Source organism: Misgurnus anguillicaudatus, chromosome 22, assembly GCF_027580225.2.
Source record: "Misgurnus anguillicaudatus chromosome 22, ASM2758022v2, whole genome shotgun sequence".
Taxonomy (NCBI): domain Eukaryota; kingdom Metazoa; phylum Chordata; class Actinopteri; order Cypriniformes; family Cobitidae; genus Misgurnus; species Misgurnus anguillicaudatus.
Window position 1 is genome coordinate 49,103,726 of NC_073358.2, and position 15,221 is coordinate 49,118,946.

Sequence of the window (15,221 nt, forward strand, 5' to 3'; positions counted from 1 at the left end):
TGCATCATTTTGGCATGATATTGCCTGAACAAAAGTGGTCTAACTGCACATTGTTGCCCATAAAACTAATTAGTCATATGTTTGTGATTAACTGCAATCATTTGTGATTGATGTTTGTTGGAGTTAAACTTTCTAATGCATATTTTGCTTGTTACCTTATGTAACTTATAAGATAGAAAACCTTGGTGTTTTAGTACCCTTATAGCACAACGTTGCCCTGTGGCAAAAAACTTTTTTTTATGAAAACAAAAAGTCTTTCAATTATTTCAATTTAAACATGTTAAAAGTGATATTTATCCTGCCAATTGGTTGCACTGTATCCCATGTAGCTTTGCTTCCAAAAAGCACTGCTCCACCCCCAAACAAAAGGTCACAACCACTGCAGCCACTCTTTTCATTGGACAGACACATCAAATGATATTTTATAAAGAGTTTGGTTCCAAAACGTAATAAACACCTTTTTTTTTTTAAATGAGTTACTGCCAAAATCAGTATTATATCAGGTCAGTATTAAAAAGTAAATTCTTAATTTTACGCAAAATCCAATATCCGCTGTGTTATTCTATCATATTTTCTCCCTTTTTTCCCAAAACACAATTAACGCCACTCCTCCTTTTCTACAGAATGCAATAAATCTGCTCCACAAATCTCAGCGCACCATTTCACGCATTGTAAACAAACAATGGCGGCGCGTTGAGTACACAGAGTCCTAGTTTTCCTCATCTACTTTGTACTTTGTGATCAACAAACAAACAAAAACAAAATAAAACTTGCATGGCATTGATAAACCTGTGATGGTTTTCTGTGACAGGAGGAAATGTAAGCCATCAACATCCAATAATTTACACAAGAGGCACTCAGGAGACGACTGCTTGTTCTCCCGACAGCATCAAGTTTCTGTCATGCTAACACATTGACCCCAGAGGATCTTATGAAAAACTTTCCATTATTTTACTCAAAGTCAACGAAAATCGAGCAAGACCAAAACATTTTACAGCTGATCGCTGTGAAAAACGTTAAGCAACGACGTCAAGTATAACCACAGCAATGACAGTGTTCCTGATATGACAATGTAGTGTTTTGATTAATGCCATTAATGTTTTTTTATCAGTGTGTACAACTGTTCAACTAAATTAATATAAAATGGCAAAGATAAATGCATTGATTGAATAGATTTATAGCATTTTGAAAAAAAAACTTGTCATGAATTTATTGCATTTTGTGGAAAAAATAATCAGTTTTTATAATAAATCTTTGAAAATCAAGTTATGGATTTGATTTTTTTATGTTTTTATAACCTAAAGATGCTATGTGAAAGGTTTTAACAGAAAATAGTGGTTTTCATCTCGTCACTTTCTTGGTATAGAAAACAGGTTTTTACTGCGTTTTGGAACCAATATATATATATATAAATATATGTATGTATATATGTATATGTATATATATATGTATATATATATGTGTTGTGGCCAATGTAAATGTGTGTGCATGTATAGTGTGTGTGTGGGTGGGCGTGAGGTTTGCGTGAATGATTTGTCCGTTACGTCACCTGCGCACCTGTGTGGATGTGCTAATCAGCCAGGTTAGTAAGGGAATCACTGGGAAGCCAGAGTAGGAATTTAGCTGAGGAAGCCACACAGTTTTTCAACCTCAGCTGTGCGATGGTGATGGTTTTTTAGTCTGTTTGTCTTTAAACGTTAAGTCAGTCGTTTGTATATGTTTTTTAAATTTACATAATAAAGAAGAGTAAATTATACAACGATGGAGGACCTCATTCATTTGCAACAGCAAGAGTTGGAAAGGGCTTCAAAATACCTGTAGTGGCATTTTTTTGTGGACAGATTGCCACTACATTGTGTTGAAAAACTCAGCTTCAAAGCAAGGAAAGATTGGATTTGCCACGCGAAGGACAGCGCCGCGCTTCATTGATTGAGTCCCAGCCGAATCCACTCACTGCAGACACACGCTTGGAAAGAGCTTCGCGGAGGAATCACGGTAGGACAAAATAAGGATTGTTACAAGTTGTGTTGAAGAGATTGGCCTTCTCACAAAAAGGACACAGGTACGTCCTGCTACAATTCTTAATAAAGCCTTCAGCAGTTCTGCTATATCAAAATGAGTGATGTGTCTGCAGCTGTCAATCAAAATGAAACGGAAAATGAAAGTGGTAAAAGATCGGTCAAATTGACGGTCAAAGCATTGCAATTACAAATCATATCAAATCAAAAGGATAGGAATTCCAGGTTAAAGAAATTATACAAATTAACAAAGGATGTTAAGCAACTGATGCTTTTAAAGGGAAATGTGTCTGAGGTACAAACAAAGTATGAAATGTGTTTGAAACTTTGTGTGGAAATTGAACAGTTTCACGAAGCATTGAAACAAAAATTGCCTGATGATGAAATGTCAAAGCAAAATGAATGGGTTGAAAATCAAATGCACAACAATAAAGCAATTATACAAAATGTGGAAAAGTGGTTGTTTGAAAAAGGGGACAATGATGATGATGCTGTATTAAATGAAGCTGCACTAGCCAGCACGGTGGTCACTGATGACATTAGTCCAGGGGACAGCGTTTCTAATGTTGGTGGTAAATCAGGCTCATCAACTGGCCGTTACAGCAATAGGTCTTCAAGGTCTTCAATTTCCTCTGCATGCCTAAAAGCAGAGGCGGAAAAAGCTGCTCTTATTGCTAAGGCAGCTGCCCTTAAAGAAAAACATGAGCTGGACGCTCAGGAGGAGCAAATCAGACGGAAAAAGGAATTGCTGGAATTGCAAGGTCAAATTGCTGTACAAACTGCAATGGTTAATGTTTACAGAGGATCTGATGTGGAGAGCTCACAAGCTCATTCAGATGGAATGAATTCATATTTGCAAAGTTCTAAACGTAAATCTTCTCTCAGACTCTCTGCCACGGAATTTGTTCCGCAAAGTTCAAAGCCTCAATTCAATCATCCACCAACAGGAGGCAGCAATGCGGCAGTGCAAACAGAGGTTCAACCTACGTATTCCAATCCTCAGTTTAATCTTGAACCAACAGGAGGCAGCAATGCAGCAGCGTTAACGGAGGCTCAGCCTAGTATTCTAATCCTCAGTTCAATCTTCCATCAATAGGAGGTGACAAAACTGCCATATCAATGGGAGCACGACGCAAGGAAACATTTTCACAGTATGTTGTACCAAAAGCTCATGCTCTGAATCCCCAACCAAGCATACCTCAAATATGTCAGGAAACATATCATGCAACACGTCATACAAAGGAACCCATTCAACATGTTGACCTGATGCAAACTAATGCGGACCAGGGCAATCTTCTTTCCATTATGAAACAACAAAACGACATAACAGCTTTATTAGTGCAACAACATTCTTCATTATCATTACCTCCAAGGGATATACCATGCTTTGAATGAGATCCGCTTGAGTACAGCACCTTTATTAGAGCATTTGAGCATGGAGTGGAGGGAAAGGCTGCTGGTAGCAGCATAGACTGTTTATACTTTTTGGAGCAGTATACTAAAGGACAACCTAGGGAGCTGGTTAAGAGCTGTCAGCACATGCCACCAGACAGAGGATATCAAAGAGCAAAGGCCCTCTTACAAGAACGTTTTGGAAATGAACAAAAAATAGCCACTGCATACATGGAAAAAGCTCTTGGATGGCCATCAGTAAAATCTGAAGACATTGAAGCTTTGCAAGCCTTTGCTTTGTTTTTACGTGTCTGTTGTAACGCTATGGAGGACATCAGCTATATGTCAGAGATGAATATGCCATCCACCATGCGTGCTATTGTCTTGAAATTACCATATAAGTTGAGGGAAAAGTGGAGAAGCACTGCTTATGAGCTGCAGGAGAAGCATAGTCGTCAAGCACGTTTCAGTGATATTGTCAACTTAATTGAAAGGCAAGTGTCTATTGCTTCCAGTCCACTCTTTGGAAACATCCAGGATACATTTACTTCAACGACTAAGTGTAAGGAGAGAAACAAAGTCTCACGAGTATGCTTTAAAGGAAAAGGAAGCAGTTTTGCTACTTCTGTGACAGCTGTCAATTCTCAACCTGTGACTCAAAAGCAAAATGAGAGAAACTTACCTGATAAACCAAATAAGGTAATTTGTCTGCTGTGTGAAGAGGGTCACAAATTGGAGTTGTGTCCCAAAATGGAGAAGAAGTTACACAATGAAAAAATTAATTTCTTGAAGGAGAAAGGTGTTTGTTTTGGGTGTTTATCTGTTGGACACATGAGCAGGGACTGTCATAAGCGTCTGTCTTGTAAATTGTGTAATCTGAAACACCCTACCATCCTTCACATCCATTCAAAGGAGAAGAAAACCAATTCAGAGGACACACAGCAGGAAATATCAGGAAACAGTCATAAGGTTTCTCCCAAGACATGTGGCCATATAGGGGCCGGAGCACAGGACAGTGTATTGGCAATTGTGCCTGTTCAAATTAAGGCTAAGAAAGGTAACCAAGTGTTAACCACATATGCATTTTTAGATCCTGGCAGCACAGCCACTTTCTGCTCTGAACGACTCATGAGGGAGCTAAAAGTCAGAGGAAGGAGTGCCAAAATTTTGTTAAGGACTATGAATCAAGAAAAGTTTGTTGACAGTCATGTTATCTCAGGATTGGAGATAGCTGCACTCAATGGTAACACCTACTTTGAATTGCCAGAAGTTTACACCCAGTGTAAGATGCCTGTGACTCGTGACAACATCCCACGAAAGGAAGAGTTAAGTGCATGGCCATACTTAAGCTCTGTGGAAATTCCTGTAATTGATGCTGATGTAGAGCTGTTAATTGGGACCAATGTTCCAAAGGCAATGGAACCATGGCAAGTGTTACACAGCACCAACGAAGGACCTTATGCTGTCAAAACGATACTCGGCTGGGTTATCAATGGACCAGTAAGAGGAGGCAATGAGACTGAGATTAGCTGTCCCACTATTACAGCCAACAGAATAACTATTGCTCATATAGAGGAACTACTGGTGAAGCAATACAACCATGATTTCAATGAGACATCGGCAGATGACAAGCTAGAAATGTCTAGAGAAGATCTCAATTTTATGGCAATCATGAACAGTTCAGCTGAACTCAACAGTGGACATTACTGCTTGAGATTACCTTTTAGAGAGGATAATGTTGTTATGCCCAATAACCGCCATGTTGTTGAGCAAAGAGCTCTCTGCCTAAAAAGAAAACTTGAGAAAAATGCAACATTTAAGGAGGAATATGTCCAGTTCCTTGGTGATGTCATAGACAAGAGCTATGCAGAGAGAGTGCCAGAACACCAATTGAAAGGAAAAGAAGGAAAGGTCTGGTACATCCCGCACCATGGCGTGCATCATCCTAAAAAAGGAACCCTGAGAGTGGTGTTTGACTGCGGTGCAAGTTTCAAAGGGATTTCCCTCAACAATCAACTACTCCAGGGACCTGACTTGACAAATTCTTTGCTTGGAGTTCTCATAAGGTTTCGTCAAGAACCTATAGCAGTGATGGCGGATATACAGGCAATGTATCACCAAGTCAAAGTGGCAAAACAGGATGCAGATTTTCTTCGTTTCCTCTGGTGGCCAAATGGTGAACTGACACAACATCTCACTGAATACAGAATGACTGTTCACTTGTTTGGTGCAATATCATCACCCAGCTGTGCTAGTTTTGCCCTAAGAAAGACTGCTGACGACAACAGAGAAAAATTCCCAGCACACGTTATCAACACCATCAAGCAGAACTTTTATGTAGATGATTGCTTGAAGTCCATGCCTTCAGAAGCAGAAGCAATGGCCTTGGTGAAGGACCTGACAGCTGTATGCCATTTGGGAGGATTTCAGTTGTTGAAATGGGTCAGTAACAGCAGATCAGTGTTGGAGTCCATTGATGTAGAGAAAAGAGCTAAAGAAATCAAAGGACTGGACTTCGACAGAGACGATCTTCCTGTAGAGAGAACATTGGGTTTGCAATGGTGTGCAGAAACTGACACCTTCAGATTCAAGATGGTAATCCAGGAAAGACCATTTACAAGAAGAGGCATCTTGTCTGTTGTGAGTTCCGTATACGACCCCATTGGATTCTTGGCACCTTTTACCTTACCTGCCAAGTTGATGTTGCAAAACCTTTGTAGGTTAAGCTACAGTTGGGATGACCTCATTCCTCAACAATACCAGCTGCAGTGGGTCAGGTGGCTAGAAGACCTAAAAAGGCTTAGCGCATTCAGTGTGCCAAGATGCATCAAACCCAAAGATTGTGGACAGCTCATAAGTGTTCAACTGCATCACTTCTCTGATGCTAGCGAGGATGGCTACGGCACAGTTTCATACCTGAGGTTAAAAAATGACCGGGACAAAGTTCACCTAGTCTTCGTTTTAGGAAAGGCACGAGTTGCTCCAGTAAAGAAGGTGACAATCCCAAGGATGGAACTAACAGCTGCTGTACTTGCTGTTAGAGTTGACAGAATGCTGAAAGCAGAGTTGCAATTAGAGCTGGAAAGTTCAATTTTCTGGACGGATAGCACAACTGTGCTAAAGTACATCAGGAATGAAACGAAACGCTTTCACACCTTTGTTTCAAATAGGATCTCCATAATCAGAGAAGCCACTGTTGTCTCCCAATGGAGGTATGTTGACACAAACCAGAATCCAGCAGACGAGGCCTCTCGGGGTTTAAAAGCTGAAGAACTTCTTACATGTTGCAGATGGATCCATGGTCCAGACTTCCTTTTCAAGAATGAAGGTGACTGGCCTATAAATATTGTGGAACCTACTTCTTCTCTTAGCTGTGATGATCCTGAGGTCAAAGGACAGGCTATTATGAATACTGTAATCCTCAAAGAGTCACAGAATGCCATGACCCAGCTGATTACAAACTTCTCATCATGGAAAAGGTTGAAGACCTCAGTTGCTTGGTTTCATCGGTGGAGAAAGGTGTTGCGGTTGTTGTGTCAGAAAAGACAGGAAATACAAGAGTGTGTGTCTGGTAGTGGACTTGACATATCTGAACAGAAGAACAAAGTGGAAAATGAGATGCAAGGCTTCAAAGCCACATTGGGTGGTCAGACTTTGTCATTGGAAGATATTAACACTGCTGAAAGTGCCATCATTCAGTATTGCCAAATGGAAAAGTTCAGCAATGAAATAACTGCGTTGAAAAGTGGAACATCTGGAGTTAAGAAAAACAGTCAGATTTACAAACTTGATCCAGTGCTGGACAATGGGCTTTTGAGAGTCGGAGGACGACTCAGTAAAGCGGCAATGCCTGATGGCATAAAACACCCAGTCATTCTTGCTAAAGATCAGCACATCTCAACTCTCATTTTGCGCCACATTCATGAGCAATTGGGACATTGTGGAAGAAATCATCTGCTTTCCAGACTCCGCCAACAGTACTGGATCACCAGTGCTAATTCTGCAGCCAGAAAGATCATTTCTTCCTGTGTTATTTGTAGACGCTACAGGGGAAATTTGGGTGAACAAAAGATGGCTAATTTGCCCAAGGAAAGACTCCAACCAGATCTCCCACCTTTTACAAATGTGGGCGTCGATTATTTTGGTCCTTTTGAAGTGAAGGCAGGCCGCAGCCGCATAAAAAGATATGGAGTTATCTTCACTTGTATGGCCAGCAGGGCAGTACATTTGGAAATGGCGTACTCACTGGACACCAGTTCATGCATCCATGCATTGCGTAGATTCATTTCAAGACGAGGCCAAGTGTCACACATTAGATCTGATAATGGAACTAACTTTGTCGGAGCAGAGCGTGAACTGCGACAAGCTCTGTCTACTTTGAATCACAAGCAAATTCAAAATACATTACTTCAATCTGGAGTAAAATGGACTTTCAACACCCCTAGTGCTTCACATCATGGAGGGGTATGGGAGAGAATCATTCGTATGGTCCGGAAGGTGCTGAATTCCGTACTTCATCAGCAAACTACGGATGACGAAGGATTGCAAACTCTTCTGTGTGAGGTGGAAGCTATCCTTAATGACCGTCCACTCACAAAAAGTTCAGATGATCCTAATGATTTGGAACCCCTGACTCCCAATCACATTATCTTGTTAAAGGGCAAACCTGCTTTACCACCAGGACTTTTTGACCAAAGTGATCTGACCACCAGAAGGCGATGGAGGCAAGTTCAGTTTCTTGCTGATCTTTTCTGGCACAGATGGATTTGGGAGTACATTCCACTACTACAGGAACGGCAACGGTGGTAAAAGGACAAGAGGAGCTTTGTTGTAGGGGACATTGTTCTTGTGGCAGACTCTACTGCCCCTCGTGGATCCTGGCTGTTAGGAAATGTGTTGCAGACCTTTCCAAACACACAGGGACTGGTACGTTCTGTCAAAGTCCTGACTAAATGCAACATACTTGAGAGACCGATCACAAAGATCTGTCTTTTGTTGGAGGCTGATTAAGACTTTTTTAATGCTGTAACCTCAACTTTGAGGTTATCCACTCCATGGACATTCACTTGCACTATGAACATTATTGATTGAAAATGCACACTTGCACTATGAACATTACTGAATAATTTGTCATTGTCTCAATTATTAATTTGATGAATTGTTGTGTTATTATACAGTAACAATTAGGGGCCGGTGTGTTGTGGCCAATGTAAATGTGTGTGCATGTATAGTGTTTGTGTGGGTGGGAGTGAGGTTTGCGTGAATGATTTGTCCGTTACGTCACCTGCGCACCTGTGTGGATGTGCTAATCAGCCAGTTTAGTAATGGAATCACTTGGAAGCCAGAGTAGGAATTTAGCTGAGGAAGCCACACAGTTTTTCAACCTCAGCTGTGCGATGGTGATGGTTTTTTAGTCTGTTTGTTTGTAAACGTTAAGTCAGTCGTTTGTATATGTTTTTTACATTTACATAATAAAGAAGAGTAAATTATACAACGATGGAGGACCTCATTCATTTGCAACAGCAAGAGTTGGAAAGGGCTTCAAAATACCTGTAGTGGCATTTTTTTGTGGACAGATTGCCACTACAATATGTATATATATATATATATGTATATATATATATATATATATATATATATATATATATATATATATATATATATATATATATATATATATATATATATATATATATATATATATATATATATGTATCTAGATTAATCTCATACAAAATAAAAGTAATTTTTTGCATAATATATGAGTTTGTGCTGTGTGTAAATATTATGAATATTTTAACACACACACACACACACACACACACACACACACACACACACACACACATACATTTGTTTATTTATATATAGTTTTTTATTTATATATATAATATAGAATTTATAAAAATATAAATAATGTATATACAAATGTAAATGTTTCTTAAACATAGGCGGAAATCGCGGTGGGTCGGGGGAGGGTCAGGACCCCTTATCTGAAGGTTGTGCCCCCCTAAAATATCCTTAAAATATGTGTATTGAAAATAATTCAATGATTTATAATACTTAAAATAGTTGTGTAAGAAGTAAAACAATAAAAATGCAAACGGAGCAACAACAAAAACCGTTGTAAACATTTGGATTCCCCCCTCCCTTGCCTCACAGTGGTTTGGTCCACTGCCAGCGCCACACAGTAGGGTGGTTGAGAAGTGTACGCGTTAATCAGCTATATACCTACAAACCAACGTTTCCCACCACTTATCAGTTTATCCACATGTGTTTTAAAACTGGTCTATTTGGACATATAAACATGAACATATTTCGTTTTATGAGAACAGAAGCAGATAAACGAACAAGAAAACTTGTTATGCATTCATGAAGAGGTGAGGCAGAGCTGAAAGTAACAAATTACATTTACTCACGTTGCTGTAATTGGGGTTTCTTGTGTGTACTTTTACTTTTTTGAGTAGTTTTTGTTTTGTTTAAAGTATTGTAGGCTACTTCGCTACATTTTAAATCATATCCGTTACTGAGTAAAAATAAAAAAAAAAGCAAGAAGCGCCACGGATGATTGATTGATGGGCGGGGGAACGCGCAGAAAGAGCCATGGAGAGGGACGAGACAGGCGCGGGCTAATGCAGACCCTCAATTCAATTCTTATGAAAGAAACCCCTGGCCATTGACGCGAAGCGATTGTTTCATTCAAGCTCTTGAATTGCCGACCGGGTTGTTAGCGCTAATTTGCACGACGCGTTTTTACTACATGCGCATCCTTCGAGTTCTAGCAGCTTCTCGTCAAGTCAAAAATCTTTAGATCGTGCTCGGGAATGCGCTGTTTTTTAGACATTGCAGAGAGAGAGAGAGAGAGAGAGAGAGAGAGAGAGAGAGAGAGAGAGAGAGAGAGAGAGAGAGAGAGAGAGAGAGAGAGAGAGAGATTGAAAGACATCGGGTACACAGGTCAGGGAAGCTACAATAAACGTGTAAAGGATAAAAGTATATTTTGGCACTCATCTCATGATATGCTCATTTAAACTAGGTATATAGTTTAATAAAATAATGTATCTTACCAGCAATACATCAATTACAACCTTAGTGATTGTATTTACTAGCTGCTGACCTCATATTATTTTTGCTTCAAAAGTGGATAACTCACCTGTAAAAATCATTAAATAATTCCATAACTGTTTCTTAGTTATAAAAAAGCTTTTTATGTTATTAACTTTTTGTTATTGCACTTTAATTGTAAAGATGTTCCTACAATAAAAAAATTTGAGTCTTTTTTGAACTATACTAGAAACCTCTCCCCGCTGTAAAAAAAGTAACTTTTTACTCTGAGTAAAATTAAAATGACTTACTTTTTACTTTTACATGAGTATTTTTAGACCAGTAACTTTACTTTTACTTAAGTAAAATATTATTAAAGTAACTTTACTTGAATATTTTATTACTCTTTCCACCTCTGAATTTATGTGTATTAAAATTACATTTGTGTCCGTTCATAGAGAAAGAGAAACGTTTTCTATCTGTACACATTTCCTTGCAAGTACAATTTTGCCTGTATTATTGGTGTCCCCTTCAAAAATTGTTCTTGGAAAAATGTTTATTGTCCCCCCCAACATTTAGATGAGATTTTCGCCCCTGCTTAAATACATACATGAATGCGCGCGTGTATTTATATTAGGGCCGCATAACGACGAATCGCAACCAATCGTTTGCAGAATCAAAGTCCTTGTTTACATCATATAATTGTGTGTACTGTGTATAATAATTATGTATATATAAAAATACACACACATGCATGTATATATTTAAGAAATATTTACATGTATATATACATGTTTATATTTATATATAATTAATATTATATATAAATATAAATACCTTACACATAAATATATATTTTTCTTAAAGTTCTAAATAAATGTGTGTGTATTTATATATACATAATTATTATACACAGTATACACACTTATATAATGTAAACAAAAACTTTTATTCTGCAAACGATTAGTCGCGATTAATCGTTATGCAGCCCTAATTTATATATACATAATAATTACACACAGCACAAACTCACATGTTATGCAAAAAATTACTTTTATTTTGTATGAGATTAATCTAGATTAATCTATGCTCAATAATATATATATATTTTTTTTAAAGAGGCGGTGTGAGGCTTAAAAAGGTAGTTTGTTGGCTGAGGACAACGCTGAAATTTGAAATTTACAGGACAATAATCAACACCCGTGGACCACATTTCTTAACCAATTAAAATAAAGCATTCAACAGCAGTACAGCACCATAATATAAATAAATATAACCAATTAATGATTTGAACAGATTTGTTTTTATTGTAAATTTAGTTGCAAGTATTCTTATAAATGTAGTCGTTTTAAGTTAAACATTAATAAAAACTTATCTGCAGAATTATATTTACATCTATAAATATTAAATTATATCATTTTAAATATAAAAATGACAAAACAAGTATTACAAAACATAAATGAACAGCATGTATATATGCATACATGCTATTCATTTATGTTTTTTTAATAACATAAATTCATTTATGTTTTCTGAACACAAAAAATTACAAAACTCATCAAATTAGTGCGAGATTAAAAATAAAACTGTCAGAAAAACCTCAGTCTGGTCTGTCCGTCGTTTCTGCCTGGAACTTTCTCACAAAGCAGTTTTCCTCTCTTATAGTGTGGGAACACTGGGAATAAACACACAAAGCAGTCTCAGTCTCACAGATTTTTTGGGATAATTCTGTCATGAATCGACTCTGATGTTTGAATTAATGAATGCTAAAATGCTAAAAATGACTACCGGTATTACCATTTTAACATTTTCTATAGACAGTTTCGGCAGCAACAACATAAACAAGGCTTTTGTGGATTAACGAGTCATTTTACAGTAGTTTATTTCTAAAATCAAGGGAGATAAATGACAAGTAAATTACCTTGGTTACAGTAATAAAAACCTGGATTTCCCCCTTACTTTAAAACAGAAGCTTGTGGTTCAACATATCATATCTAACACGTATTAACTAGTACACCGAGCTAATGTTTCTGTGTAAAATGTATGTATACAATGTTAGCTTCAGATCCTGAATAATTGTCTGGCTGCCAAACCTCTTCGCAAAGTTGTGATCCATGCTCGTCGTCTCCCCTCGTCTTTAGCAAACCAAAACATTTTATTTTCGACAAGGTATTAGTTTAGCCACTAGCCAGAACCCATAAATAAATACAGACCGGAATTTCATTTCGATTCAGGCACGTAACCACGACAGCGCGTGTGCATCTGATGAAACTGTCTATAGGGTATGTGTGCATCTGTGTGTTTGTTTACCAGTGTGCACATCTTCAGTCCTCTGTCTCTTTCGTTCTGCTGTCTTCTGATCAGTGATGTTTTCAGGTGATCTCCAGTGAGTCTGTCTTTGCCGTCTACAGCTCACTTCACATACGCTGTTCCTGGAGTCCAGCACCTGAGGGCCTGAGAGGACAGCAGCTTGTTTTGGCACTAGATCTGGGTTCAAATGAATGCGTCCTTCATCCTGTGTCTGCCAGACATTCAGTGAAGCTGAATCCTGGCTGAACGGACCCATCTTTAACTGTGTGTGTGAGTTTGTTGAAGCTTGAGCTCGATCTGAAAAAGAAAAAGTTAATTTGCTCAAAAATAATAATAAAATAATAATACGTTTTATTTATAGGTTCGTTTCAAGGCACTTAAAGGGCTAGTTCACCCAAAAATGAAAATTATGTCATAATTTACTCACTCGTGGAGCGTTCATGGACTCCATTAAGTAGGAAAAAAGAATACTATGAAAGTAAATGGGGTCCACGAAAGATTTGGTTATAAACATTTCTTAAAATATCTTCCTTTGTGTTCATCAGAACAAAGAAATTTATACAGGTTTGTAACAACATGAGGGTGAGTAAATGATGACAGAATTTTCATTTTTAGGTGAACTATCCCTTTAAGAAAATGTATACAAAGCATACAAACACATCAAACAATCAAATGATAAAAAGCTATTCTAAACAGATATGATTTTATCGGAGCTTAAAAACATGATATTTTGATATCTTTCTGTTATGAGGCGTAGAAACCAGAAGCAAATTTAACCATTTGCACAAATAGATTACATACAAAGTTAATGCGAAGACGCAAATTACAAGAATTGAGCCACTGTGTTATATGCTTCAAACGCGTCTTCCACGTAAGTTGAAAATATTCAACACAAGCAGAAAATTTGCATGACACGAAGTAAAAATCCCGCGAGGTACGCAATGCTTCACGTTTGGTGTGTACGCAACATTACACCCACCAGTGAATTGAGAAAATTTACTGGCCAGTAAAAATGTATCTCTATTTATTTTTAAACATATTACATTAGTGCTGCAACTAACAATTATTTTCATAATCGATTAATCAGGCGATTATTTTTCGATTAATCGACTAATCGGATAAAATAAAAATATATACTTAACTAGATGTTTTCACATATTACAGATAAATAAGGCACTAAATTAGGGTATTCAAGTGTATAAGTGTACTTTTAAAAGTGCAAAAGCCACACACTACTACAGAGTTTTACTAATATAATATTTTTGATTTAGATATTTTAAGCCTTTAATAAAAATATTTGTGCAGCTTTGAAATACTAAAACATCTTTAAATGTCAAAATATCACTTAACAAAATGAATTGAGTCTTCAGGGATGTGCTGAGGATTTTAGATTAATAAACAAATATTAATCTTCAGCTTTAGACCTTGATGAATTTTAAGATTATTTGTTATTAACAAAATAAATAAGCCATTATGATATGAAAGTGAGGATATACATGCGTTGTTACAGTAATAAAAAACTGGATTTCCCCCTTACTTTAAAACAGAAGCTAGTGGTTCATTACTATTTTTATAAAAACCCAATAACAATTAAACAAATGAAGAGTTTCGTTGCAAAACGAGATAAATCCGTTTTAAACATTTATGTTAAAACATGTTTATTATTATTTATTATTGTTATCATGTTATTTTTTTGTTTTATGGTGCTTTATTTTTTAATTTTTGAAGTTTTAAATCAAAAAATACCTACTGCATTTTAATTGATATTAATTGGAATGCACAACCAAAAAACAAGATTTCTGAAAAATAAAAAAAACGTTTTGCAACGAAACTCTTCAACTACAAACCCACTTATATTAAAGGAAATTAAACCTTTATTAACCAGCGTTTGTTAGCATTTTTGCTTCCGTGCTTTTACCAAGCTGGTCGGCTGGTCAGAAGATCGCCTGAATAAACGTGCAGCTCGTGTTGTATAAATTAAAAGTGAGCGCTGTATTAAGAAACAGCACCTGACTTTAATTATACGCCCACAGCTTGCATTGCATGAATAAAACGTGACTGACTTTGAGAAGGCACCCGCGCTGTATGAAGAAACAGCACCTGACGCGTGTGCATGTTGGCCGACGGTGGTGCGGGAACATGTGACGTCACAGACCAACTAATCGAAAATGATATTCGTTGACAACGAATTTCATAAACGATTTTTATCGATTGTATCGATTAGTTGCAGCTCTATATTACATGTATTTATATGTGTGACATCATTGTAACTGATGAGTAAATCATATTTGTGAAATTTTTCTGCATGTGTTTAGGATCTGTACAGTTTAAGCAGTTTCTCTTTAGAATATAATTTCATGTCAATGTCATTGTACAGCTGTACAACAAAATTTCTGACTCACATACATAAAAAATTTACAATTAACAAAATTTAAACAATAATACGGAGGATGTAAACAG

The 15,221-nt window shown here is 37.2% G+C and overlaps 1 protein-coding gene across 3 annotated transcripts in view; it reads right to left on the bottom strand.

Moving 5' to 3' along the window:
- Nucleotides 1-15,221, bottom strand: part of LOC129439643 (T-cell acute lymphocytic leukemia protein 2 homolog) — a 34,770-nt gene that overhangs the window by 7,247 nt on the left and 12,302 nt on the right. The window contains exons 1-2 of one of the 3 annotated variants that reach the window (XM_055198384.2): nt 12,762-12,796; nt 12,051-12,126 (exon numbers count right to left, since the gene is read on the bottom strand). Coding sequence is in view for 2 of the 3 variants with exons in the window: in XM_073860549.1 (XP_073716650.1) it covers nt 12,041-12,126; nt 12,762-13,058 (383 nt within the window). In the remaining variant the exon portion in view is untranslated. Of the gene's footprint in view, nt 1-11,917; nt 12,127-12,761; nt 13,059-15,221 lie in introns of those variants that run through there. The other 2 variants (XM_073860548.1, XM_073860549.1) reach the window with 2 other exon arrangements.